At 50.2% G+C, this 27,669-nt stretch overlaps 2 protein-coding genes across 2 annotated transcripts in view; one reads left to right on the top strand and one right to left on the bottom strand.

Annotated features, from left to right (window-relative positions):
• SEC14L5 (SEC14 like lipid binding 5) overlaps positions 1–6,485 on the top strand; it is a gene marked incomplete at both ends in the record, with an annotated part of 29,865 nt that extends 23,380 nt beyond the window's left edge. Inside the window, 8 exons of the mRNA XM_079542689.1 lie at positions 54–142; positions 662–732; positions 1,394–1,565; positions 2,218–2,352; positions 2,714–2,851; positions 3,621–3,866; positions 4,541–4,719; positions 6,380–6,485. Of these exons, the coding sequence (XP_079398815.1) occupies positions 54–142; positions 662–732; positions 1,394–1,565; positions 2,218–2,352; positions 2,714–2,851; positions 3,621–3,866; positions 4,541–4,719; positions 6,380–6,485 (1,136 nt within the window). The remainder of the gene's footprint in view (positions 1–53; positions 143–661; positions 733–1,393; positions 1,566–2,217; positions 2,353–2,713; positions 2,852–3,620; positions 3,867–4,540; positions 4,720–6,379) is intronic.
• A 5,493-nt stretch (positions 6,486–11,978) lies between these two features.
• Positions 11,979–21,240, bottom strand: NAGPA (N-acetylglucosamine-1-phosphodiester alpha-N-acetylglucosaminidase; the record flags this gene model as incomplete). The annotated part of the gene is made up of 11 exons (XM_079542924.1): positions 11,979–12,201; positions 12,691–12,751; positions 12,966–13,097; positions 14,219–14,347; positions 14,745–14,792; positions 15,048–15,256; positions 16,042–16,170; positions 16,490–16,598; positions 17,120–17,259; positions 20,538–21,023; positions 21,146–21,240. 11 exons carry the CDS (start codon positions 21,238–21,240, stop codon positions 11,979–11,981), a joined length of 1,761 nt encoding a protein of 586 aa, XP_079399050.1.
• Between the last annotated feature and the right edge of the window lie 6,429 nt (positions 21,241–27,669).

Genomic DNA, 27,669 nt, shown 5'->3' with positions numbered 1-27,669 from the left:
TAAGCATTTCAAGGCCAGTTACTGTTTTTTAAACCTGTATATTTGTTTTGAAGATGGGCGACCGCTCTACATCCTTCGTCTTGGCCAGATGGACACAAAAGGTTTGGTGAAAGCCCTGGGAGAAGAGTCACTGCTGCGACACGTAAGATCTGCATTCGTTTCCCACTTGAGGAGCTGTATTTCTCTTGGTGTGTAAAAGCCTTGCTGTAGTGCAGCAGTAATCTACATGCCTGACACAAGTAATTCCTGTGTTTCATGACTGGCAACCCCAAGCTACACCTCTGGCATAGCACAGCTTCTCTTCCTGTGCAGGAAGTGGCATTTCTGTGATGGTGTGAATGGACCAGAAGGATGTTCTCTGGTAACATGCAGCTCAGCTGTAAGCTTTCCATGCCCTTCTATGCAACTCAGCATTTGACCTTGGGACTCTTGTACTCTATCTTAGATTTTCAGTGTCTGTATCTTCTATGTTCAGCTGAACTTCTCAGTAGAAAAGCTTTTAAATGTATTTTTTCTACACATAGACTCACTGCTTTGCACACTGTAAGTAATCAGACTGGTATATTTCTGGATTCTGTATTTTTTTGAGAGGTTTCAGGAGCTTTCCAGGTTCCTCGGTCATACTTGGGCTAATCCAAGTCTATACTGTCCTTAATTTCAGGTTCTGTCAATTAACGAAGAAGGGCAAAAGAGATGTGAGGAGAATACCAACCTCTTTGGGCGCCCCATCACGTTAGTACACCCATTTTTCTTGTATCCTCATAGGCTTTGTAGTAAGAATAATAATTCCGTGGGGGCTTTTAGATGATGTTTAGGGTTTAACTGTTTAGGGTTAAACTGCAGGCAGCGGTGTGGTCTGTGTCATGTATTCAGTTCTTGCCTGGACTTGGGGTATCTTACATAGCAGGCCTAACTCTACAGCTCCATATGAAAGCAAGTATTGGTTCTTCCTTACATTTTTTTTCTGTCCCCCTTCAGATGAGTGTAACCACACAATTACAGTGATTTTAATTCAGAATCTTGACGTTCCCTCTCTTTCAGAAAAACAAAACCACCTGCCAGATTCCATTTCCATCTCAAAATATAATTTGTAGGTCTTTTAGCAATATGCTGTTACAGCTTTGCCTTCTTCCACACTGACAGCTTGTGCTCTTGCCTTTGGGGCTGAGCATCTCTTTTGTCCTTTTTGGATCTGGTGTCCTGAAAGCTCTCTGGGTTCAAGCTGCATGCTGTGTGGGCAGAGATCCACTCATCATTGGAACTGCTGGCCTCTCTCATTGGCTTCCTTAGGTCCTGTTCGACCCATGATGTTACTGAAACCTTCTGTGGGTCGTATGCCGAGCAGCCACTGTGCAGTGAAGGCTCTGACTGGTCATCTTCATCTTTATTTCAGATCCTGGACGTGTCTGGTGGACTTGGAAGGGCTGAATATGCGGCACCTCTGGCGGCCTGGAGTCAAGGCCCTGCTTCGGATTATTGAGGTTGTAGAGGACAACTACCCTGAAACTCTGGGGCGACTGCTGATAGTGCGAGCACCCAGAGTTTTTCCTGTGCTTTGGACTCTGGTGGGTGAAATCAGGACTGTAGGATCATAAGTGCATGTACAGTGAGCTGAATCATCTGGTTATCGTGAGTTCTGCTTATTCAAAGAGTTAGGGAGTGAATAAACTTCCAGATAGCTCGTGGCAGATCTCCTGAAGAGGCCACAGCTTGGCTACAGAGCCAATGTGCTTGGCTCCAGTGGCTGTCCTTCCGCCAGGGCAGGGTGGAGGAGCTGAACTGTAAATCCTGGTGCAGCAGTGGTAGCCCAGATGTGGTGGGTTTTCATGTTAATGGAAAAAGACAAATAGTTCTTAGTCTCGTGCTGGACAATAGTAAAGAGAAAAGAAATCACTATGGGTCTGCCTGGTGCTTGCTGTCTGTGATGGCAATGTAAGAATGTGCCTGATACGTTTCTTGTGAGGCTTGTCTGTGGTGTTGTGAGTGCACGCTTATTTTACCAGAGTAGAAAATCTTTTCTTCCTCGTTATTCCTCTCTTTGGGAGAAAACTTCAGTGTTGAGGAGTTCTATGGAGTTCTGTACTGCTGCTGGTCTGCATTCCTGCCGATGGGGTCTTCCAGTCTGGATTCCAAAGCATCCGTGTTTGATTGTACCTCAACATTGTTTCTAACTTCACTCAGTGACAGAGGTGTCCTTTGTTTCACCTCTTATTTCAGGTCAGTCCATTTATCAACGAGAACACAAGGCAGAAGTTCCTTATTTACAGTGGGAATAACTACCAGGGTCCAGGAGGGCTGGTAGACTATGTAGACAAAGAGGTGATCCCAGACTTCCTAGGAGGAGACTGCATGGTGAGTTTTCCTTCCTGTTGCGTAGGTGGAATTTGCAATGGTTAAGCTCCCTCAAATCTCCTCCTATGCACCCTCCCACCCCACCAACCTTCTGCTCCTTTCTGATTTCTGTTATGGGGTTGGGGTGTCACTGCTGTTAATTCATGCACTCTGAAGTTGTGGTGTTGTCCCAGAGAAGGGAATTTCAGGTCAGCTCCTTCAACAGAACTTCAAGAAATCATCACAGTAAAAATAAGCTTTGTGCAATCTTACACCAGCTGAGGATGTCTGTCCTGTGTCCGACAGCAGGCAGGTGCTCAGACTCAGCAGTTTACCACTGGCTTAGTATGAACCCTCATACTTGTTTGTCTGGCTCTTCCAGTGCACTGTTCCAGAGGGTGGACTCGTTCCCAAGTCACTTTATCAAACGGATGAAGAGCCAGAGAATGCAGATCACATCCGACTATGGACAGAAACTATCTACCATTCTGCAAGTGTCCTCAGAGGAGCTCCACACGAGGTACAAACCTTCAGAGCATCAGAAAGCTGAAGGTGCTGAGCTGATACCAGTGATGTGTTCCTTTTGTTGAAGTTGATTAGAACAGCAGAGAGCTCCAAAGCAGTGAGCGTGATGTGTTTCAGCAGCATCATGTGCTTATTGGGAAGCCCAAGGCTAGCTAACAGCTAGAGGTCGGGAGGTTCAGAACTGTAATGTAGAAGCAATGCTTTTCTTTCCCGTGGCCTGATTTCCTGTTGGATGCAGTCTCTTCCTCATTCTTTTGGGGGAAATGAAGCCCTCTCTGCTTCTCTTTTGGTAGTACTGCTTCCATTCTCGGTGGCTTAGCAAGGGTGGTGGTGATACGTAAGCTGGGTCATCAGGAAGGAGAGCATCCAAAGAAGGAGCACTTCAGCAGAACTGTTCGTGGCTTCTTGGCAGTGGATAACACTGACTTGGTTTGCCTGGGCTCCTTAAAAAGCCTCAGTGCCTTTTGGAGTATGTTCTGAAGGTGCTCTTTGCTGCTGTTCCATGGAGGTTTTCCTAGAACTGGCAACTGATTTAGAAGCAGCTCTGATACAGGGGAGAGATGGCATAAAAATGGCTGAGCAGAAGGTACTGGGGCAGCAGCTGGCAATGGGAATCAATCTGTATCCTCCTTAGGAATGGGGCCAATCCCTTACCTGGCAGACTGTAGGGAAAAGCATGTTTGCAGAGTGGGAAGGCAGAGGCTGGCTGCAATGGAAGTACCTGGCCTGTCAGTGTGCGTGAGCTTGCTGTATTTCCTTTACAGATAGTTGTGGAGATTTTGGAAGGGGAGTCTGTCATCACCTGGGACTTTGACATCCTGAAGGGAGATGTGGTGTTCAGCCTCTTCCACTCAAAAAGAGCTCCAGAAACAAGTCATAAGGAAGCCACGTTACCAAGTACCTCTGCTGCTGGGGACAACGTGCAGCTGATTGATAAGACGTGGGTCCTTGGTGTAGATTACAGCCGTGTGGAATCTCCACTGGTTTGCAGGGAAGGAGAGAGCATCCAGGTGAGGTGTGTGTGTCCTGGCCTGCGCCTTGCAGTCCTAGCGTGCTCCAAAATGGTCTGCAGGTGGACAAGGGAAGGAATGAGTGGGATGGGAAATTGTGAGTTGCTTGGAAATAGTTGTCATGGCAATCCGCCCCTGAGTTCCCTGTGAAAATGACTACTGTTGCACTTTATAATGATTTTAAACTAAAAGAGGGGTGAATTTAGGTTAGATGTTGGGAAATCCTTCACTCAGAGGGCGGTGAGCCACTGCTGTGGGTGCCCATCCCTGGAGGTGCCCATGGCCACAGATGGGCTCTGGGCAGCTGAGCTGGGGGGCACAGCCCATGGCAGGAGTGGGGCTGGGGAATGGGAGGGCCTTTCCAGCCCAACCATGCTGTGATTCCAGTTTAGGCATAGCCATTGCAAAGAGATTCCATAATCTGTGATAAAAAAACTGATGGAATATAACCTTTGATGGATAACCTTTTCGTTTGGTGCTTGTTGTTCAGGTTTTTTGTTCAGGTTTTTTGTTTGGTTGGTTTTAAACTAGCATTACAGAGGTGTGGCTCAGGCATGTAAAATGAAGTGAATGATGTATGCTTCCCCAGGTAGGTAACTAACAGCTGAGGTCTTTCACCGAGTCGCTCAGCTGTGAGACTCGCAGTGGGCACTCAGTGGCTCTTTTGCTTCCAGGGGTCCCACGTGACTCGCTGGCCCGGCTTCTACATTCTCCAGTGGAAAATGCACGGTCCCCTGCCCTGCTCTGGCACCAGCCTCCCTCGGGTGGATGATGTTCTCGCCTCTCTGCAAGTTTCCAGTCACAAGTGCAAGCTTATTTACTACTACGAGGTGCTTGCATCCAAGGACTTCAGGTAGGAGGCTTACTGTGCAACTTGCAATGAAAAAGCCACGTGGGAGCACCAAGTGTGACTTTAAACACGCAGGTACCGGTGATCTCTAGAAGGTGTGTGTTTAATTGCTGATAAGTCAGGTGGACACAAAGTTGGCATTTTGTGGTAATGATCTCCCTTAGCGTGGGAGGCAATCGGGTTTTCTCTTTGTAGTAAATAGCTTTTGGATGGATGTCCACCAGTGGGGTTTGTGCTTCTTGATTGCAGCTGCCTGAGGTGTGGGAGGTGTTTGGGAGATGGACTCTTTGATAGCAGTGGGGGACATTTTGAGAAATAATTGAATGAATACCAGCTGGGCTGTTTCATTCATTCTTCATCTGGCATTTAAGGATGATGATGTGACTTTGAGAGCACCTCCCCAGCAGCGTGTGCATCCATCTCTGCAGGATCTGTTTAGCCTCCTTTAACACAGAGCATCCTTTTCAAAATCATCCAGAAGTTTGAAGAGTTTGCAAGGACTGCAGTAGGAGCTGGAAGGAATTGTTGGGTAGGCTGGGTTTGCAGATAGGTGGGTGCTGACCTTGGGAATGTGGTCTGGCCAGATCCCATGGGCTCAGAGCAGCAGCAAGCTGCAAAACTCAAGTTACTCAAACATTTCCCTGTTGCTCCACCTGCATAAAATGTGGCAGACACAGCAAGCAGTCGTAGCAATGGGGGACTGCAAGCTGGGCTGGCAGGGGCTGAAGACAGCAGCTGGAAACACAGGGGTTGGGACTTGTGGCCTGGTGGACTGAAGCACCTGGGCTCACTGAGCTGTGCACTCCCAGGTAAACTGCAAGAGCTGTAATACCTGTTGCCAGCAAAATGTCAGTGACAATTAACTTTTCATTATGATACAGAGGAACCCTGAGGTTGTTAATGGGGGTTGTTAATGACAAGGGGGAATGGTTTTAAACTGAGACAGGGGAGGTTTAGGTTGGATATTATTGGTTGCTCTCTATAACTTCCTGAAGGGAGGTTGTAGTGAGCTGGGGGTCGGCCTCTTCTCTCGTGTCATTAGTGATAGGACCAGAGGGAATGGCTTCAAGCTACGTCAGGGGAGATTCAGGCTGGACATGAGGAAGTATTACTTTTCAGAAAGGGTGGTCAGGCACTGGAATGGACTGCCAAGGGAGGTGGTGGAGTCACCGAGCCTGGGGGTGTTCAAGGAAAGGCTGGATGTTGTGTTGAGGGACATGGTTTAGTGGGAGCTATTGGGAATAGGTGAACGGTTGGACTGGATGATCTCTTAGGTCTTTTCCAACCTTGGTGATTCTATGATTCTATGATTCTATGATTTTATGATTAGGAGGAAGTTTTTCACCCAGAGGGTGGTGAGGCACTGGAACAGGCTGCCCAAGGAGGCTGTGGATGCCCCATCCCTGCAGGCATTCAAGGCCAGGCTGGATGTGGCTCTGGGCAGCCTGGGCTGCTGGTTGGTGACCTGCACACAGCAGGGGGTTGGAACTGGGTGAGCATTGTGCTCCTTTGCAACCCAGGGCATTCTAGGATTCTATGAATGTGATGGGACAAAAAATAAAGTACTTCTCTAAGCATTACAGAAAGCTGATCTCAGGTATCTGAAGTTATCCATGAAATAGCAGCCTGCCTTAGCAAACACATCCGTTTTGTCCCATGACAGGGGATCCATGTCAAGCCTGGAATCTTGCAACAGCGGATTTTCCCAGCTGAGCGGAGCCACGACATCTTCCAGCCAGTCGCAGAGCAGCTCCCATCTGTCCAGATAGCAGGGCTGAGGCTGCACCACGAGGAAACATCGCTCAGGGCTTCCTGGCCGCCCCGGAGCTGCTCTGTGCACAAACCAAAGAACCTCAGGGTTCCTCAGCAGGGCTGAGCAGTGGGGCAGGCGCTGTGTGAGCGCAGGCAGCACCCACTGCACAGCGAGGAGCTTCTGCTCCCAGCAGGGGACTCAGCGCTGAAACGGCAGGTGTAGTTTTCTATCAGATGCCTACTTCTCAGCAGAATATTTCTTAAATTGTGTTTTTGGATGAATGTCAGTTGGCATGAATTGGTGTGTTACTCAACTCTCAAGGGCTCCTTCCAATCAGTCCTTTTCCCTCGCGTGGTAGAGGAGACTGATGTTGCCTTATCTGATTGGTCTGTAGGACTGGATTATTCACCTGTAGCAAAATGAATCTCCTTTTCTGAGTGCCCAATTGCTCGTCAGAAGGTAAAGTGGGCATTTCAAGTGCAGGGACTTGAAGCAAACTGTAAATACTTTCATATGGATGGGATGTTTTAGAGATTAGATCCAGGTCAAACTTAAAACCTCTTCCTATCTGACGGGATGCTATTAGGAAATGTGTTGGATTCTTTTTAACCCACCGAGACACAAAAATCAAAACTGTTCTCTAGAGAGTAGGGGCAGAGACCCTGCCACCATGAGCAGCATCTTTCTTAAAGATACCTTTCCTTTCTCCTCAGGTTTACAAGCAATAATAGGTGGATCTGACCCGTCTCATCAGAGTAGATGGGAACCAAATCAAATGATAAAGGGCTAAGAAAAGCAATATTTTATTTCCTGAAGGCACAAAATGTTATGGCAGTATTATGGAAGTCTTCAAAACATGAGCTAACTTGAAAGCTGTAGAGAGGGGGACAAAAAAAAAAAGCATGTATGTATTTGGGCACTTACTGAAACGTATTTATTCAAATAATAGCTTATTTTAAGTTCATGTTTAACTTATTTATAATTTGAAAAATGAGTTTTTATTAAATCCAATTGCCTTTTATTGTTATTTTTTTAAAACGGGATGAACTTTGTTTGAGAAAGGAATGACTGATGATTGAACGATCAGATGCATCTCCTCCTGATCCCTGTGGCTGCTGGATGCTGCTGTGCAAAGCATGTTGAGCACTGCGTGCCTGCAAGGTCCAGTTAGAGCCCAAAGCTTCTTGGGCTCCAGAGGAACGTCTCCCAGGGCAAAGAAACGCTGTGAGCTGTGAGCAGGTGGTGCTGGGCTTGGGGCAGAGCTGCAGCAGTTTGTGGTGGAGGTGTAGCTTCTTCCAGCACAGCAACTCAGGTATCCGTGGCCACGTTTCACTGTTCAGACCACCTTTCTTCCTCTCACTGAGCTTTTCTTAAGGTTGAAGAACACGTGCAGGTGAGGAGAAGGTGCACGTAGAGTGATTCCTTCTAACCCTGTTTCTTTAACCAGTGATTTCGAAGCACAAAGATGAAAAGAGCCCCAGCAATTGGAACAAAAGAAGATGATGTGCTTATGTGAGTTGCTTGGAGGTTTTATTGTCCTTTTTTTAAGGAGCAGAGCCAAGGAAATGATTCCCCCAGCTTACATCACTGTGTGCATTGATCAGGTAACCCAGTTCTGCAGGTCCTGGGACAGTTCTGATGTCCAGGAGTTCCCCAGCTGCTCTGCACACTTCACCATTTCTCCCAAATGAATTCAGCTTCCGTGTGATTTCGGACATTTCAGCATCTGACACAGAGGGAAAAGCAAAGCACTGCCTTTGCTCTGGAGAATCAAGAGTCCTGGAATTGAAAGTGCACGTGTGTATCCTGAATGTGAAACCCTGCCATTAGTTCAGATGCTAGAAACACAAATCCAAGCTGATTCCTAAAGCGTGGGGAGCAAACCTTGCCCTTCCCTCTCTGTGATGTTTCAGGTCTTCAGCTTTTTATGGCTGGTTGGTCTCATCCCACAGTAGAACATCCCTGCATGTGGCAAGGCAGTTGGAGGTTCATGATCCTTGAGGTCCCTTCAACCCGGGCCATTCTGTGGTTCTGTGATTTCTAGATTGCCATTAGCTTGCTCTGGTTGAGAATCTTCTCTGTTATGCTGGATTCATTTGATTTTATATCAAGTAGGGCACATGCTGCTCTCCTCCCAGCTGTCAAAGCCTTGGGTGCTTGGCTCTTGCCAGGGGAGGTCCCTGATGAGCTGGGCAGAGGTGGAGGGCTGCTCCTGCATCGCCCCTTCCTGAGCTGATTGCAGCTCAGTCCAGATGGAGTTCTGGATTCTGCTCCCAGTGGCTCCTTGCAGATCTTACAAAGCAGAGCCTGGGGAGGGAGCTGGTGATGCAGCAGGACCTCGCAGCTGTTTTTCAGTACAGTGGGCTCGGGCTGCATTCAGACAACCAGCTGGATGTCTAATGAACTCCTCACTTAATGAGGGCTTTCTCCTGTTTCAAATGTTCCACGTGCAAAACGCAATGCCTACCTCACAGAGCTGATGCCATGTTTAATGTGTTTGAAGGGAAACGGTACCGTGGGCGATGTGGCACGCGGCGTTGTGCTGTTGTTTACAACTCAGGCCATACGTGCAACCTTTGTTCTTAGCAATCCCTGCAGGTCCACCCTGTCCTGCTGCTCCCTGCTTCTGCCTCAGCGGGACCGAGCACGGATACGGGGCACAGAGGGTGGATGTCACATCACTCAGAGCAGCAAGACGGTGACTGAGCCACTTGGGTGAAACGTTTGGGGTTAGAAAAGGGCTTTTTTGTAATGGCTGTAGACAAAGTTGGCCTTATGAAAGGCCTGAGGGAGACTTCAGTCCAGGGAGATGCAGAAGCAGCGCTCTGGGCTTCGTACCACTTTCCACATGCCAAGGGTGAAGCTGAATGCTGGCACACAGAGCACTGTTAGGCTCTCAGTGCAGGTCTGTGTTGCTCCTGGGCTCTATGCACCCTTCTGTTGGGGGGCAGAGTAACCCTGGTTGCCCCATCAGTTCATGAGACCACAGATGTTTGCTGCAGAATTTCAGGCACAGCCATGTTCACTTCATTATAAGGTTGGCCAGTTGTTTTTTTTTTTCTTCAATAATCAGAGGCAGGGATGCAAAATATCACAGCTTTAATACGAATTTACAACCCCTGATTTAACTAAATAGCTGAAATACTGATGAGTTTTTCCATTCTTTGGTCAGCTCTTTGTTCTGTCGGCTCTGGGCAGCAGTGCCAACACTTCTTTATTACCTGAAGTGCTCCCAGTGGGAGCCAAATGAAGCAAAAAGCTGAGCTGTTCGATCCTAAGGCCTAACACTGACATGTCTGTCAGATTCCTGCATGCTATTGGCTTTACCATTTCTCTAGCTTGCTTGCATTGGTGATTCTTATGCATAGTTATTTCTCTCCTGGAAGGCTGAATTGGTATTGTGTGACACATCTTGGCTCTTAATGACATCAACGTCCACTTCCAAGCTATCAGCTACATACAAGTTAAATGGGCATTATTTTTTTATTATGGTTAATTTTTAGAAAGTAGTTTTACTTTCTGTCCCTCGCAGCTGTCTGGTTTTATATATTGGGGTCCTGATTTCTCTCAGCCAAAAAAAAAACGGGGGGGGGGGGGGGGGGGGGGAATAAAAGAACCAAGGAGCTATTCTTGAAGAGCACAGCAGCAAAAGGCTGGGTGCTCCATACTGTGTTACTTGACAGCAAATCTGATGCTAAAAACGTACTTAGTTACAGGATTTGTAAAATTAAAGGGAAAATACAGTATTTGTAAAAGCTGTACATTTCTGCAAGTCGGGAATAAAACAAGAAAGCTCTCTGAAGTACGTCTGATCGTTTGATGAAACCCAATCCTTCACATCTGTGGCAAATCCTGAATATTTCAGCACTTGTGCTGCTCTGTTTGGGTATCCGCAGTAACTGACGTTGTTTTGCTCTTATCCAGTTGCCTTTACCATTTAAATAACTGCAATGTCTTTATCTTTTCCTGTAGGACCAGCATTTGCTGTTTATTCCTACACCAGGACATAGTTTGCTACGGGCAGCCCTGCAACTGAGAACTGTTCTTTAACATGGGAAGGGCTCGTTAGGGCTAAATGACTCCCTGAGAGCAACTGGGGACGAACGGTTCCTCCTCCTGCAGCTGAGCATTAACCAGTCCACTTTCAGGCAGTTATTACTAATTGACTTTATTCATGTTTCAAATTGCCACCGGTGAGCAATAGAAAAATAGAATCTGCAATTTACAAGTTGATTTTGATGCCAACAGTGGCACAAAAAGTTTACATTTCTTTTGCTTGGAGAGATTAAAAATAGAGTGCATTAGAAAGGTTCAGGCTCAGTCTTTCAGGCTTTAAAAAAAAAAAAAGTGCAGCATTAAAGCAGCATATTAAAGGCCAGTTTCTCCTCACAGGGAAGCAAACTTGGATATTTATATATATTTTTTTTAACACTGTGCAAGTATGTGTTCCAGTAAAACATCCAGTTTCCAGCTGAGATGTTCAGGATGTTGGGCTGCCTGAAATAGAGAGCACAGCCCCAGCTCCCTGATGGCTGCCACCCCCATAATGGAAAGGCAGTGCCAGCAGCAGGAAGCAAGAAGGGCTGCAGGGACCCTGTGCAGCTGAGGGAGGGCAGCCTGGTGCTGGGAAGACTGAGCAGGCTGCGGTGTGGTGAGCCCAGCCCTGGGCTCAGTCAGGTCCTGCTGCCTCCTCCATTCATTGCCCAGCTGGGAGGGCTCAGTGCTGCAGTACCTCTGGCTGAGCTGCTCCTGGGAGGTAGGAGAGAAGACAAGGCTGAGGTGTGTGCACCAGTCAGACTTTTCCTGGTGCTGTGCTGTAAGAATCGACCAAAAAGACAGTGCTTGTGAAACACCTGTTAGACCAGTCCTGGGACTGAGGATGTTGACTGCAGTCACCATAAGGTTTGGAGGGGAAAAGGGGAAAGAAGGCACAAGAAAGCCACAACCCTGCGTGTCAGCCTCTGAGCCTACTGCTGTGGCAAGGAGGAAGAATGTTGTGGTTTCATTGCGTTGCAGCTATTTTAGCATCTTAAAATCTCACAAGGGAAGGGCAGATAACCATAGATCAGATAATCCTTAAGGCAGCTTCCTTATGGCTATCTTTATGCAGGAGGCAACATGCAGTTTATCTTACCTCTTCAGGACACTTAGCGACTGTACCACTGTGTGTGTGACAAAGGACCTTTCTGAAGTACCCATGGCTCCAACTCTGCTGCAGCTGTGGAACTCTCTCCTATGTGTGTGGAAGCTGGCTCCATGGCTTGAATCCTCGCATGGCAGCTCTCATCTGCTCCAGTCAGAGCAGGTGGAGAGGTGAGGGAAGCCAGCCTTGTCCTCAGCAGGGCTGGGCAAGAAGCGAGGCAGTTCTTGAACTAAAATCCCCTGCTGCTGCTCTTGGGTTTGTCAGCAGTTTTACACTCTAGATCTAAAAATTCTCTGTAACAGTCAGTGCTGAATGGCAGTACAAGGTGCAGAGTGAAATACCTCTTCTCTTTTCCCAGCTGGGACTCTAAAGGAGTGTCTGACTTTGGTCCTGAGCATCTTCTGCTTCACAGGCAGCAGACGTGAAGGTGTGGCTGGCTTCTCCATTCATCTCCCTCAGGGGGTGATAGCGATAATCGCCACCTCCATGCTGCCCCTCGGACCTGGCCTTGAGAAAAAGGCCCACGTTTCCCATGGCACTAATTGCGAGAAGCAGAGCCAAGACAAAGGTCACGGAGATCCAGGTTCTTCTATCAGACAAAAGAAAAATCCACATAAGCAACACCTCCTGACCTGCTCTCACATGTTACAGCGTGTAAATGTTTTCTCAAGGTTTGTACTCCCTTCTGTGACGACAAGCTTGTGGTTCTGCTCTCAGGTGGGCAAGAAAAGGCTCTGCGAAAGCCTCTGAAAGGCTCCTCTGGCAGCTGCAGCTAGTGGATATTTTCTGCTTTACACTCAGCAAGTGATCAACTGTGCCTGCAGAGAGGCTGCAGCTTCACTGATAGCACAGAAGCTGTGCACTGGTGTTGGGACTGTCACTGTCCTTTTGTTTTATACGCAGTGCATCAGTGGAAGAGGAAAAGCAAATGGTATTTAAGTGTAAGCTGCTGCATGCTGGGCTCAGCCTATAAATAGTCACCAAAGGAGCTACAGCTCAGCACTTGTCTTGCAATTGGGTTTTAGCAGTTTGCTCCATCACTCTGTGCATGCACACTTGTCTGATTAGTGTTACTTACTCTGACAGAGAAAATTTTTCATTGCTCTTTTCCTTATCTGGGGAAGCCAAACACCTCCAAGCTGGAAAACAAAAAAGAATAGAGGGAGGAAAGTGAGAGGTTAAAATTCCAACTCCAATGTAACAAAGGTAAGCTTAATGAAGGTAACAGAAACCCATGCCTTTAAACTAAGCAAACAGAATATGTGCCAAAGCTGCTCTTCCAAATGCACAAAAAAAAACCAAAACAAAAACAAACACAAAAAAAAACCCCCACACCACTGTAGTGAGCAGTACCTTTGCTGAGCTGGTCCTGTATTGCCACTTCGTAGGTGATGTTACAGCTGCCTGTCTGTGGGTTGCAGGGACATGAGTGTTCACATGCACAGAGCTGCTGGCAGTTGGGCCCATACCTGCCCATGGGACATGCTAGGGAACGGATTACAAAGAAGTCAGCCGCTGTCAAACCTCCACGTGCTCTGAATTCATCCAGTCTATCACCCTGATCCCCAACCCTTCCTCCATGCCTGTTCTGTCAGCTGCACCAGCAGTGTGTCAGGAGGCAGGGATGTGCTCAAGGCATTAGAAGCTCAACCTTTGCGTGTAGCTCAGGTGTTCAGGTTGCTTCTGGCCCCACAGCAGTCTCAGGCATTGCTTCTTTCAATGCGTTTTCCTCCCTGCCACCTCTGAGCTACCATCCTACTCTTTGGCTTGCAAGCAAAAGCTGGAGGGGGCTGAGGTGGTGTAATGGCCAATCCCTAAAGGGAAGGAGGTGCTTGTGTTTGAAGACAAGTATCCAGACCTCTTTAGCTGTGCTGAATGATCAGATTCCCAATCCCAAAGCTTCCAGCAGCTTGACAAAGCTGTCTGCCTCCCCCTGTGTTCCCCAGCAGCCTGAAAGCACCCAACTCTAAGTTAACTGCCATTATTTTGTTCAGTTCAAAGAGGTTTTTGTAAAATTGGGATCAGGCTGAGTGTTTCTATGCTGAGAACAAAGCATCACTAAAGTAACTGTGCACAGCAGAAGTTCACACCCACACCATAATTAACTTGTCCTGTCGGCAGAGCAGGCTGTTCAGTCAGGTTTGCAGGAGGCTTGAGTGCTTCAGGGAAGCTGCAGTTACACAAATGAATGAGTTGCCAGCTCTGTTACTGCTGTATGTGCACTGCTGCAGGTCCAAGGCTGGAAGCCAGAAGGGCCCTCAGGAGTCTTTGCAGCTGCTGACTTGGCTCACCTGAAGGCTGAGCTCCAGGCAGAGCCTGGCCACAGCACCTCCAAGGGAAGGGCGTGCAGGTATTCATGTTCTACTCAGGAGCTTTGGAAAAGCAACGCAGCTTTCCTGGGCAGAGACTCAACAGGGATCCATTCTAATGACAAAGAGAACTCCCTTTTCCTCTCTGCTCCCTCTGTTTCATTTTAGCCAAATCAAGTTGGAAGGAAGGCCCTTAAGCTGGAAACCTTACGCTCCAGCTGTGAAACTGACCTCACACTTGATTTGCCAATGTGAGGTGGCTCAAACAAGACAAGAAAGCCTCTCCCCAGTCCTTACCATGCTCACAGCTTGTGCCATAGTACCCAGCCGGGCAGGAGCAGGCTCCATGCACGGGGTCACACGAGCCACCATTCTGGCACTGGCATTTCTGGCTGCAAGCATTCCCGTAGAAACCGCTCACACAAGCTGCAGGGGAGCAGAAATCTCATCAGGCGTCATCGCAGTCATAAGCAGCCTCACCCCATGCTTATAGCCCAGAGCATTCCCTGGCCTGGGATGTTGATGTCTGCTCAGGTAAGCAGGTGAGTCTGGGTCTCGACCCAGGGAGCAGATGAAAGGAAAAGGGTGGTTTGCAAAGGGCTTAAATTGAAATGTTTCACAGCGACTCTACTGTAAATTCTGCAGTTAAACTCACACTGACAAAGGAGAGCACATTGCAGCCTCCCCCCCCGTGCTGCTCCCTCTTGGAAAAAGCTCTCAGAGGAACCTCCTCACCACTGCAGGCAGCCAGCCCACAGTGAAGGGGTTCAGATTATCCCTTGTTGTCTATGAAAAATCCGAGTGGAGAAGAAATCAGCATTACCTTCACTGCAGTTGCTGCCAACCCAGCCAGCCTCACACAGGCATCCAGCTGTGTAAAAACAAACAGGCATTAACAGCTACAACACAGGTTTAGAAATAGCAGGAACTCAGAATCAGGAGCCTTGAGATCAGGCTGCTTTCTGCCAGGGAACCATCAGAAGCGGAGTCCCGAACAACTCACTGAGTTGAGGCACAAACACCCACCCACGACAGCTCCCAGATCACCTCCCACTGCTCGGATTTTGAGAGGTCAGCTCAGGGTCAGCTGTTGGTACCCGCCGAGCCACGTGCAGCAGGGACTCACAGGCGGTGCAGGCGCCATGCAGGCTGCAGTTGGAAGGGCCACAGTCCAACGTGTCGCAGGCTGGGCCTCTCCAGAAGTCCCCAGCACAGTGGCACTGCCCCTGCACGCAGTCCCCATGGCCGCTGCAGTCTGCAGGCTCGCAGGCAGGCTCGTGGACACACACAATGGTTGAGATGCTCCGAGGGCATCGCCACATGTTGTCAAAGGAGCTGGGGATAGAAGATGGGGCCCGTGAGGCGTGCGAGCGCTTTGCTGCTTCCAGCCCTACGTGAAACAGCTTGGTACAACCACAGATACTCATCCTGATTCTCACTGGCAAAGGAGAATTTCTATAATGTAAAAATTAGATTTGAGTCAGTGTTTGAACTAAGTATTAGCTCCTATTGGACAGGAGTCATCTCAAAACAGGATTAAAAGTAACATGCAAGCAAAGCACCTCTTTAAGCAGTCTTAGCTTTCCTAACTTAGGTGTTCAACATGCCTTTATTTGAATGGTATTTGCTTTGATGAAGTGACATCACTGCAGTAACAGCAACGCTTGGCTTTCAACGGCCAGACTGCAAATAGGACTTTCTCTCATTTCTTGTTTACAATCAGAAAAAGCCAAAAACCTAAATCTAATCTAAATCTAAATCTAATGCACGTTATTCTTTAGGTACCCTGCATGAGGCAGGACAGGGTCTCCAAGTCAGTGCTTCTCTTCCGTAACAACAACCTGTTCACAGATCTCTGCTAATTGGGGTGAGCATGTGACTCTGAACCTTACAGTGGAAGAGCTGCTTTCAGACCCCATTCCCACATGTCCCTGATAACTAAGTGGAAAAAGTAGGTAGTCACTAAATTACTTTAGACTCAGTCTCCCTGAAACCCTTGACACTTGCCTTTGCACTGTGAGCTCTCAGCAATGCCAACGGAGTCCCCTGCAGAGCAGCAGGGTGGCACTGAGCTCTGCACACTAACAGGAGCTGTGCAGTGACCATGCAGCAGCACCTACCAGTGCTCTGAAGGGTAGCTTGCGAGGGTCCCGTTCAGGACCAGCGTTGCCGACCCTCCACCATCCAGGTTGATTGCATTGATGATTCCCTGCTGTTTCAGAAACTCGGCCATTTCCCAGAGGTTGATCCTGCAAAAGCAAATGGTTCTTCACTGATCAGCTACTGAATGATGCTGCTGTGCTAGAAACTTGGTTGCTCTCCACAGCAGAAGGGGAGCAGCTCTCCCATCCCAGATACGCTGACCCTCCACCTGAAGGCTGCCATAGCATCCTGTGGCTCTGCCTCTCTATTACCACAAATTGTCAAGCAGTGTCTTTAGTTCAGCTCTTGAGCTCTGCCCATCTCTGTCTTATTACTGGAAGTTGCAGAGTTCCTCCAGCTCTGGTGACAGAATTTAAGGACTGGACTTGCACCTTCCCTGGGGGCTTACCATGACCTTGGCCTTACCCTCTAGATTCGGTCTGTCCATCCACGTGAACCAAGACCAGCTGCCCCTGACTGTCATGTCCAACTGCAGTCCTGGCTGATATCACATTGATGAACTTCTCAAAGGTTCCTGTGCAGGAGAGGAAATAATTCACACAGCAGCTGGGTGACAGAACTGGCTGTTCAGACACAACTGCCTGCAAAACAGCTCCCAGTAAGGAGCTCACTAATCTGAGACACAATGACAACAGAGCCCAGGTTCCTCTTCTTCATCCAAGACACCTAGGAATCACATTTGCAGAAGCAATACTGTCATGTTCCTATCTGGCACCGGACAAAGGAAGGGGGTTCAGAAGCCCCCAGTTTTAAACTCCTACAGGAGGTATCACCTGCTTTGTTTCTCCAGACAAGAATTAACAGCAACCATGTTGTACAACTACTTGCACAGTTCTTAGCAAATTCTCTTCAACACGGAGCAGATGAGCACAGCCTCACCATGCAGACAGTCAATTTCCAGTAGTGCACTTGCTGCAGACTTAAGGTAAAGCAGCACAGAAGAAATCTGAACCTCTTAAGTGAGTAGCAACTAGACAACAATTTCCAAAGCTCCCCTCACCCTCCAACAGCCTTGTGAAGCTTTACAATATTTACCTGTGGTTTGAGTTTCATCACACTCTGCCACTTGACTCTGATTGATGTACACTTCTCCGTCTCTCAGGAGCCAAACCACCCCGCTCACGAGCTGCACAAAGGGGTTTTCTTGATCCAAGACATCCTCCTCAGACAGGTAACTAGGAAAGAGAGAGCAGGAGGGGTTATCCATAGTCACAGCAGCATCATGTGAAAGCCTCTTCTGCTGCCAGCAGGCTCCAGAGGCAGGGAGAAGAGCAAGAGGCACTTGAACAAATGCCAGTACATCCAAAGCTAGAGGCCAAGCAGTGCAAAGCACCCCTTCAGCACCCAGAGTGGAGCCTCTTCTCAGTTGTTATATACAAAGCCACTGTTAGCGATTGTCCCCTGCACCAAACAACTCCTGCCAACAACGTGGCTTGTGGACCTGAGCCAGGATAAGGGCAGAAAGCATCTGGCAGATCATGAGGGCAGAACCATTGCCAAATGCTCAGGGATCTGGGGAAGTATCTTTAACACCTCTGCATCTGTCAGCTTCCACTCTGCAGAGCAGTGGCACCAAACAGCCTTTGAGAGGGTTTTCAGCAACAGCAACCAGTCTGCCTGCAGCTGCTCTAAGGGATGCTACCTGCTCCCTCCCTCAAGGATTGCTGCTTCTCCTCTTCCAGAAGCAAAAACTTCCCCTGGCAGCCAGCAGGAAGGACTGTTCAGCTACCATTTCCATGATTAGGCACTGTGTGTCATGGTGGGATGTTTCCTAATTTTCCTCTCAAAAATGAGGGTGCTGATCTGGTTCATCAAAACTTGCTGCTAGTTGGTGTCTGCAACACATAGACGACAGCAGCAAAGGTTGGACCTGAACAGCTGTACTTGCAACTGTGCAAGATCTGCCAGTGTTTTTTGGTTTAATGCCAATTGCTTTACGTGCTCCAAACACGTCTTGTGGGAGCTGGATGCTTACCTGATCGCTTTTCAGTGTGTAACTGTAGCTGAAGAAAGCATCCTTGGTTGAAGAAAAGCATAACTGAAAATACCTGAATGGTAAACATGCAGAAAGAAATCCCTTTTAACGGTGGGATGTGAACCCAGAATGACCACAGCTGGAAATCCACCGCATTGCACACCACTCTGCAGCAAACCTTACTGGGTCTGAGGGCATGTGGGAGTAAGCCAGCAGAGCAGTGAATGCAGCCAACAGAAGCAGCAGCTTGCAAATCAGTTTCCAGAGTCTTCTGGGAACCACCAGGGGACCCCTAGGAAGTCTTCTGGGACTTTTAGTGTCCCTGCTGCTGCTGTGGAAGGATAGCTGCCAGGCGTTTTACTTCTTAGCAAGTGCTGAAGTCCTTCTGTCAGCTCTTTGTGATTAAAGGGAGCTCTGAGCTTTTGCCTCCTAATTAGGGACTGTCACACACCCTTTCAGCTGGTGCCAGAAGAGATCTATGTAGCTGCAGGGCAGAGACCACAGCTCCTAGGAGCCAGCAGCTTGTGCGGAGAGCAGCTGGAAACTATGCAGGTGACACCACAGGACATAGCATCCAGCACAGCAGATACCCAGGTGCAGTCTGAGCTGCAGAAGGAGAATGCAATTCTCCAGTCTCAGGCTGCAGGCTCTCACTCAAGCTAGGACCAAAGGAAATGGTGACCTGCTATGTCCTGGTTGAAAGACTCTGCTGACAGGATAAGCTGCTACACGAGGACATCAGTGCACTGCACAGCAGCTGGGATGATGAAAATGACGAGGACAGATAACAATAACCTGCAGAAAGAGAAGCCTCAACCACAGAGTATCCACAAACAGCACCCAGAATCTGCTCACTGGGGTAGCAAACACCGTGATGCTGAATGCTGCAAGGCTCTCAGCTCGGGCAGTAGGATGGAGCTCTTCCTGCACCCCCAGATGTGTGCCTACAAAGCAAGATTAGTGCTGTATGGGAACTGCTGAATCACGGCCTGAACCTCTGATTGATCACCTGAGGCAAGCAATGAGTCAGCCCTGGGAGAACAGCTGAAGGCAATTCACCTGTGCTGCTGGAAGGGGTGGAGCTTGGCTCCATCTCTCCTAGATCCATTAAGAGCTGACTACCACTAGGGGAGGATCTCTTTCTGGAGATCCCTCTTATTTGGAGTTTTTCAGCAAACCCAGAACAAGGGTAAGCCCTTTATCTGTTCTTTCTAGTGTAATAACCTGCTTAGTCAAACTCTCCCATATATTTCTTAGTACTTGTATATTCATTGATTATACAAGTGCCCCACAGCAGGTAAAGGGCTGGGATTCCTGTGAAACCAAGTGCCAGCCAAGCATGACCCACAGCAGCACCAGAGGTAAGTGAGTGACAGTGGGAGGCTGCCAGCCTTTCTAGAGAGGTCTGTGGGGGGCTCAGACTTGGGATGCTGCTGGGAAACTGCTGAGGCTTCTCTAGCCCTCAGACCATCACTGCCTACTGTTCTGCTGTGTTGGCATCTACAACACTGCTGGGAATGCTGTGAGTGTATCAAGAGCATGGCTCAGAGGTTGCTTTGGGACAGTGGTCAAGTGATTAAAGAATACGTATAAGGAGAGATCACAAAAGTCCTGGGGTGTGTTTGCTTTGTGGGAGACCACCTAGCATCTAAACTTGTGCAACTCTGTGGGAACTGGTCTCTACAACTTTCTGAAAGCAGGTTGTAGTGAGGTGGGGTTTGGGCTCTTCTGATGCGTAACCAGTGATAGGATGAGAGGTAATGCCTCAAGTTTCACAGGAGGTTGGTTATGTGGAAAAGTTTCTCTGAAAGAGAGGTCAGATGCTGGAACGGGTTGTCCAGGGAGGTGGTTGAGTCACTGTCCCTGCAGGTTTTTGTTAGCTGTTGTACTGAGGGACAGTGTTTAGTGGGGAAATATGGTGGTAGGTGGACTGTTGGACTGGATGATCTTGGAGGTCTTTTCCAATCCTGGTGACTCTATGATTCTGTTACTCAGTCTAGAGAAGAGGAGGCTCAGGAGAGACCTTATCACTCTCTACAACTCTCAAAAGGAGGCTGTGGTGAGGTGGGGGTCAGCCTCCACTCCCAAGAGTGAGAGGATGAGAGAGAATGGTCTCAAGTTGCATCAGGGGAGGTTTCAGGTAGGTTAGTAAGACAAATGTCTTCTCAGAAGGTGAGGCACTGGCACAGGCTGCCCAAGGAGGTGGTGGAATCACCATCTCTGAAGGTGTTCAAGAACTGTGGAGATGTGGAACTGCAGGACGTGGTCAGTGGGCACTGTGGGATGGCTTGGGGTTGGACTTCACAATCTCAGAGTTTTCAAACCTTAAAAATTCTGTAAATGAACACATCATCTGTGTGCGAGATGGGCTTACTGCACAGCAGGTAACGAATCCACCTTCAGGCAAGGAGGCAGCTACAACTGAGCACTGCTGTCTGCCTGCAGGAGCTTCCTGCAAACCCAACCCCCCGTCCTTACCCAAACACCATGCTGCCATCCCTGCGGATGCCGAACTGGGCGTTCTGCAGGCCGCGGGCGTTTTGCACCAGCCTGCCGTCGCTCACCACGTTCCCCAGGCACTCCCCGCTGCTCATGTCGAAGTAACCGCCGTTCTGAGCCACCAGGCACCGGCCCAGCCGCGCCGTCTCCTCCACGGTGACCCTGCGCCGCTCCCCGCAGCCCCCGGCACCGCCGGGCTCCAGCACCGACAGCGTCCTCAGCGGGTTCCTCACGAAGGTGAAGTGGCCGTAAACGGCCCGGCGCTGCTCCTCGGCCGAGGAGATGTAGGAAACGAAGGTCCGGGTGGTGGCCGCGGGCAGCCCCGTGCTGTTGTCGCCGGGCCAGGCCTCGTGCGTCACGTTACCGTGCCGGACGGGCTGACAGTCCCTGACGTGGCGGTGGCCGTGCCGCGGCCCGTGCTGCCCGGGCGGGTAGGGCTGCAGCAGCCGCAGGCCGGAGGCGGCCCTGTAAGACAGCAGCGCGGGATCACGGAGCGCTCTCGGCGCCGGAGCGAGGCCTCCGCTTTCCCCTTCTAGAGAAGGGGAAACCCCGACCGAGGGAGACCGGGCCCCACGGGAGCCACTCACCCGGCGCCGCCCGCCGCCTGCAGCCAGCCCAGCGCCGCCACAGCCAGAGCCCACCGCCGCCGGTCCGCGGCCCCGGCCGACGTGGAGGCCGCCATCTTGGCGGGAGCACCACCCCCTCCCGCCGCTATTGCGCCCCCTGGCGGCGGGAGGCCGCGCAGCCCTCCGTTCGGAGCGCGGGGCTCAGCCGGCTGGGAGCTGCAGCGCGGCGTCCGTCGGTGGCCGCGTTAAAGAGCGGCGGGATGCGGAGCTGCTGAGTCTGAACCACGGGGAGCGGCGGGATCCCACGCTGCAAGAGGATCAGTAGGCAAGCACGGGAAAACTCGTGGTGTGAGACAGAGGAGGTTTAGTCGGTAAAGAAAAACTTGCATGCTCACATACGTGCAAAACAAATGACGGCAATTCGCTGTCTCCCATCAGCTGGGAGATGTTCATTGCATGTAATGCGGGCAGACGTGGGCAACTTCCCTTGGACAGCTGCGATGCACTGCTGTCGGCAGCAGTGGTAGTAGAGGAACCCTCCGAGCAATGCTGCTGCCACAGCTGTGTGATGTGAAGAGCACCTGTCTGTGGAAAAGGTCATGGCACAAAGTGATGCGGCTGGCCTCGGTGATGGCCTGTACTCCTTTAAAGACCATAAGCACTGGGCAGGCTGAAGTAAGGATTAGTCCAGGAGATCAAATGTACAACTGAATGGTGAGAGAGGAGGCAGAGATCTATCTCCAAATTGTCAGTTAATAGTAAGATTCCTACCTGTTTAAAAAATAAATAAATAAATAAAAATAAAAAAAATAAAAATTTCCCCAAGAGACTGCGAGCTGCTAGAGAGGGTCCAGAGGAGCCACAAAGGTATCAGGGGCTGCAGCGCCTCCACTACAAAGACAGGCTGAGGGAACTGGGCTTGTTCAGCCTGGAGCAAAGAAGGCTGGGGGTGACCTCATTGCAGCCTGCAGTACCTAAAGGGAGCCTACAGACAGGAGGGGAGTCAACTCCTGAAAAGGGTGGATAACAGCAGGACAAGGGGAAATGGTTTGAAGTTGAGGAAGGGCAGATTGAGGTTGGATGTCAGAGAGAAGTTCTTTACAGAGAGAGTGGTGAGGTGCTGGAACAGCTGCCCAGAGAGGCTGTGATGCCCCGTCCATCCCTGGAGGTGTTCAAGGCCAGGTTGGATGGGGCCCTGGGCAGCCTGGGCTGGTGTGAAATGTGGAAGTTGGTGGCCCTGCGTGTGGCAGGGGGCTGGAGCTTCATGATCCTTGAGGTCCCTTCTAATCCAGGCCATTCTGTGATTTTCTGCATTGAATGCAGTTTTTCTGATGTTGATCAGACTTCTAACACGTTGCCATGCTTGCCAGGGCAGTCACATGCAAGCACACACTCCAGGAAACAGTCTGCAGCAAGTTTTGAAGACATATGGCCTTCTCAAAAACCTCTGAAGGTGTTTGAAAGGTGAGCTTTGAGCACGCTTATTCCTCTGAGGTTGTAGAGGAGGGCATTTCACGTTACACGAACAATTCCTGTTGTTCGAGTGGGGAGTGGGTGCACAGCCCCTGAACTCTGAGCAGCAGGGAAATCAGAACAGAATGCAGGCACTGCTGATTTTGACCAGTTTGACTCTGCTTTAAGACTCACTGCACAGTTTCAGGAAAAGCGTCCCCTCAGAATAAGAAAGACAAGGAACAGGGTTGAAAAGGAATAGGGTTGGTTTAATTGATGGTTGTTGTTGTTGTAAAATATACAATCAGACTATGATGTTGTGATGTCGTTGGTCTCAGAGCTCCATTAGGAGCTCATCTATATCCACAGAGTCATCATCAATTTCTGCATCGAGTTCTTCGTCAGTGAATTCCATCAGTAACTTCTTGAGGTCCTCATCCTCAGAGAAGTGTTCTTTCTCCACCTCTGTGCAGCTCAGCTGCTGCGCCTGGTCAGCTTCTTGTGTGGCACAGGATGTTGAGTGTGGGATCTCCATTGGTGCCACAGAGTCTGCCTGGCTTCCCGGAAGCAGTTCCAGACTGGGGAGAACAAGGAAGAGAACAATCAGCACCTGGCATTTCTAACTGCAGGTACGCTTTCAGCTACCAGCTCTGAGATCTGTGGTTAACCCTCCCGCACCTCACGCTCGCATAGGGGTGGCGATTCAGTTAACCTGAGGCTGCCTTTAGAGTGCAAGATACCAGCAGGCACATGTGTCACAGTGGGAATGGATGTGTACAGACAGAGCAGTTTGAGTCCAGCCAACAGGGGCCAGGTTTTGTAGCAGAAGCACACTGCCAGCCTCATTATTTGACTGTAAATGCATGAAGAAGTCATCCTCTGTTATGTCCACCTGTTAGAGACTGAGTTCCTGCTCCCCATGACATACTCAGCAGAGACTTTGAGTGAGCAATTGAAATTAGTGCAGATGACTTCTTCCTTTGTTGGGTTATGCCACGGCACATCTCAGACACTCCACTTGTCCCCTGATGTGAAAGAACTTATGTGCAATGGAAGAAGGGCACTGGTGAAGAACAAGTAGCGGTCATCACCTGCTTGGAAGCTTCAGGACTTCAACGCTGACCAGGGTGTACTCGGGCGGGACTGAAGCAAGGATCGCCTAGGAAGAAACAAGACCGTGTGTGTGAAGCAGGGCTCAAAGATTTTCTAAGTGACTCTTCTTCTCAGAGAAGCTGTGGATGCTCCATTGCCAGAGGCATTCCGGGCCTGGCTGGTTTCCAGGCATTAGAATCTTGTGGCTGGCAGTCCTGGCCACAGTAAGACAGGAGGAACAGCGGAAGATCTTTGAGGACTGCTCCTCCCTTCCTGGGCGCTGCTGAGCCTGACCCCAGATACAGAAGCGCATTGCTCCTGAAGAAAGCGTTCCCTTGAAGGTTACAAGTGACCTTGGGAGTTTTTGGCAGCACAGCGTTCATGGACAAAATCTGTGTACATCTCATTGCAACAGAGAATTTCCACAAGTGTCCTGGGAGACACCTGCTGCCTTCAGAGGAAACAGAAGACCTGTGGACCATTTGAAACTTCTGCCATTACTACGAGAGCAGTGTAAACCTCTCATATGCACTACTGCTGCTCTTACCATAGGCAGTTTTCTGGCTGGGGGCTCATGGGCGTCCTCAGCAGCAGATGGTTGCATCTCCGCTGCTTTCCGCTTCAGTCTCCGCATTGTGGGGAAGGTGGTCTTCCAGTCAATAGGCCTCCCGCGCACCTTGCGTCCAGCTGAAGGAACAGGAAGAGGTTGCTGATAAGGTCTTGCTGTGCCTCCAGAGAAATCCCCGTTCTCCTATCATTCCCACAGCCCTTCCAGGAAGTAAACTACATTTGGCCAGCGGAATTACATTGCCATGTCCAGGCCTTCAGCAATGTTTTGCACACAGTCCTCTCCGTCTACCGACAGCGCATCGAAAGGAACAAAGAAACCCAGGAGCTGCACTCAGCAATAGTCCAGGGCAAGGAAAACTCCGGCGCAGAACAATGCTGAGTGGCAGCATGACTGTGCTGAGGCACTGCAACAAGCTCCTGGTGCTCACCCTTGACTCTTTTCTTGCGTGGCAGTTCCTCAGCTTTGTCGTCCTCCTCCTCATCAGATAGCTTGCGCTTTTGCGCAGCCAGGCCATGGGAGGAAGATGGGATGTCACCTGCAGAGAACAGTCCAGGAGAGAACAATCAGAACATGGGAGTAGAAAGGCAGCGCCTCAAACCCAGATGCCTGTTCAGTATCTGTACCTCCTTCTGCTGCCGTGTCAACCTCTGTCTGGCTCTCCAGACTTTCTGCAGGGCCGCTGTTCAGAGGAAGGCTTGTGTCAGCTTCTGGCAGAAAGGAGACAAGAAATAATTGAAGAGCATCTCTTTGGAGGAAGGTTTCAGCACACCAAGCCACAAGCTTCCCATTTTCAAGCATAGTTTCTTGCGTTTGCCTTTCCCCTGCTCAGATGTTGTGCCATTTCTGCAGTCGGCACAGACCTGCAATGCATTGACCTCTCTCCAGAAAACTCCCACCCCTATTCTGACAGCCAAAACACAAACCAATATTTCACTGATCACCACTCTTCCCTGAGCTCCCCAATGAATGGTTACCTGACATCCTGCACCCGCTCAGAACTAATATTCATCATTAAGTCTGTCATGCTTCATGCCATCAGGAACTCACCGTCACTTGGTGGTACGGTCGGTCCGTTCCCACCGCGTTCCTTCAAGTGAAGAAAACGGCAGTGGGCTTTCTGACAGCCTCCCGGCTGATTCTCCCAATAGCAGGGAACCGCACTGCGCTGCTTCTGAAGAGAGAAAGAAAGGAAGGGTCATGGAAACAGGCAGAGGAGGTTTGCAGAGAGATGCAGCGCTGCAGGTCGTGCCTGAGGGAGGTGGAGAGCTCATCTTTAGGCAAACACTCACTTCAATTTTCATGTGTCTGAACTTGCAGTCGTTGCGGAAACAGCAGCCCTGTATCCACAGTCGGCAGACTCGTTCGCTCCCCAGAGCCGCCTCACAGTGGCGGAAGGGACATCTGTCTCCCTGTGAGCAAAAGGAAAGCACACAGGAGAGTAAGAGCACAGCCTGAAAGACGTCCATGCTGTCGGCCCAGGTTGGTAGCAGGGAGCGCACAATGCCTCTGCTGATGAAGGCAACGCATTGCCAGCAGGTCTCCCCCTGCTCCAGCCCTTCCTCTTCAAAGCGAGGAAAGGAAGGAAATCCAGGCCAAAGACTCCCAACCGTACCTTAAGACAGACGGAGTTGAAATAGTAGTAGCAGTCGTCTCCTTGCAGAGCCATGGGGAACTTCTTGGAGCAAGGATGGGCTGTCTCCAAAGGAATTCCCCGCTCTTGGAAGGAGCCGGCTGCAGTCCGGACCTGCTGGGATCCACAAAATGTCCTCTCGGACAGGAGCCCTAGAGGAGGCGTCAACAAGGGAAGAATCATGAGGAATAAGCATTTTGCAGCTTTCTTCTTTTATGCCACATGGACTCTGGAGGAGGGCAGTGTCTGGGAAGCCGCAGGTTGCAAGAACTGTGCCAAGTCTAGATCCAACTTGTGTCTAACTGCCACGACTTCTCCCAGCAAGCACTGTCCTCCATCTCACCACCAGTTATACCCCTAGCAGCACACATTTTGCGCTCCTGACATGAAAATGACTCCCTTCATCTTCTCCTCTTGCTGCAGCTGCAATGGATGCACTGGTACAACTCCCACGTTTGACAAACCTACAGTTCAGGCTTACCAGGCACAGCTGCAGTCCCTCTCCCTTCCAGCTCACACTCCAGCCCAATGGCTGAGCAGCACCGTCAGCGACAGCGGGCAGCACCCGTCAGCCACCACCACTCTCACTGCCAGCCGGGACGAGAGCTTACGCAGCGTGTCCACAGTGCTGCGCAGCGCTCACGGCTGTGGCACTCACTGGTGGCAGCCACGGCCCCAGCCCAGTGCTTGTGATGTCACCGTGCCTGTGATGTCACCGGACAGTGCATGTCCCCAGCTGAGCACCCGGCTCTCCACCGTGACTTCAGTGGGGTTTTGTTAAAAATGTGCTGGATACGGCACAGCCAGCGCTCCGTGGGTCATTAAAGCACCAGTTGCACTGCATCAAGTCTGTGCTCTTCTTCCTTTGTCCTGTCTGAGGTGAAGGCTGGGGCCCAGCAGCAGTTTTGCAGGGCTGTAGTGGCAGTGGTCAGTCACAGCTTGAGGCAGTGATTGAGCACCTGGTGGGAAGGCAGGGCAGCTCAGATGCACACAAACTCTTCCCAGACATCAGTGAAGGGTTGGCAGTGGAGGCAAGGGTGTCTGAGTGGAGATCCCTGCTACCTGAGGCCTTCCAAGGCTCAGCAGCTTTTTTCCTTTCTTTCTGTGTCCTCAGCTGCTGCACTTGGGCAAATCCTCCCTTGCTGCAGCCTCGGACTTTGCCACCCTGTTGTTACTGCTGCACTTTGCATTGCACTGTAGCGTTACACAGGGGAGTGACGGCAATTCGTCATCCTCACCCAAACGTGTGCCACAGTCTCTCAGAGAATCAATTTCCCCTGGCAGCAGCCATTGGGAAGGGCCTCGTTTGAGCTGGGAACTCCTCCCCAGCCCAGCTTTTCTGCTGAGACTCCTTCCAGCCACCACGCAGCACCAAGCCCAGCTCACCTCTTGGTCCAGGTCAGTCCAGGCTGTGCCCAGGTCACACACACGCCGCAGCGGTGCTTCTGACGGGCTCTCAAGGATGATCCTTGCCACAAAACGCTCAGAGCTCAGTCTCTGTGTGCCACTCGCTCACCTGAGCACCAGCTCTGCTGGCCACGGAGGGCCAAGCCCTGCCACCCCAGCAACGACTGTGACCTCAGCACGGTTCCGCATCACTCCTGCGGAACATTATAAACCAATGGAACAGTCACCTCCTAGATCCAAATTCCAAGAGCCCGACACAAGGGTCACCCAGTGGGGTTATGGGAAGTAAGATTTTAAGAGAAATTAAGTGACTCTTGTGCAGCTATCTCGGGTCACCTTCTCACTCAGGCGCCGCACGATTGGATCCGGGAGATGTTGCCTCTGCGCTGCCTC

Source organism: Tetrao urogallus, assembly GCF_951394365.1.
Source record: "Tetrao urogallus genome assembly, chromosome: 15".
NCBI classification, from domain to species: domain Eukaryota; kingdom Metazoa; phylum Chordata; class Aves; order Galliformes; family Phasianidae; genus Tetrao; species Tetrao urogallus.
Note: the sequence above shows the minus strand (reverse complement) of the source record. Positions and strands in the feature narration are given on the sequence as shown.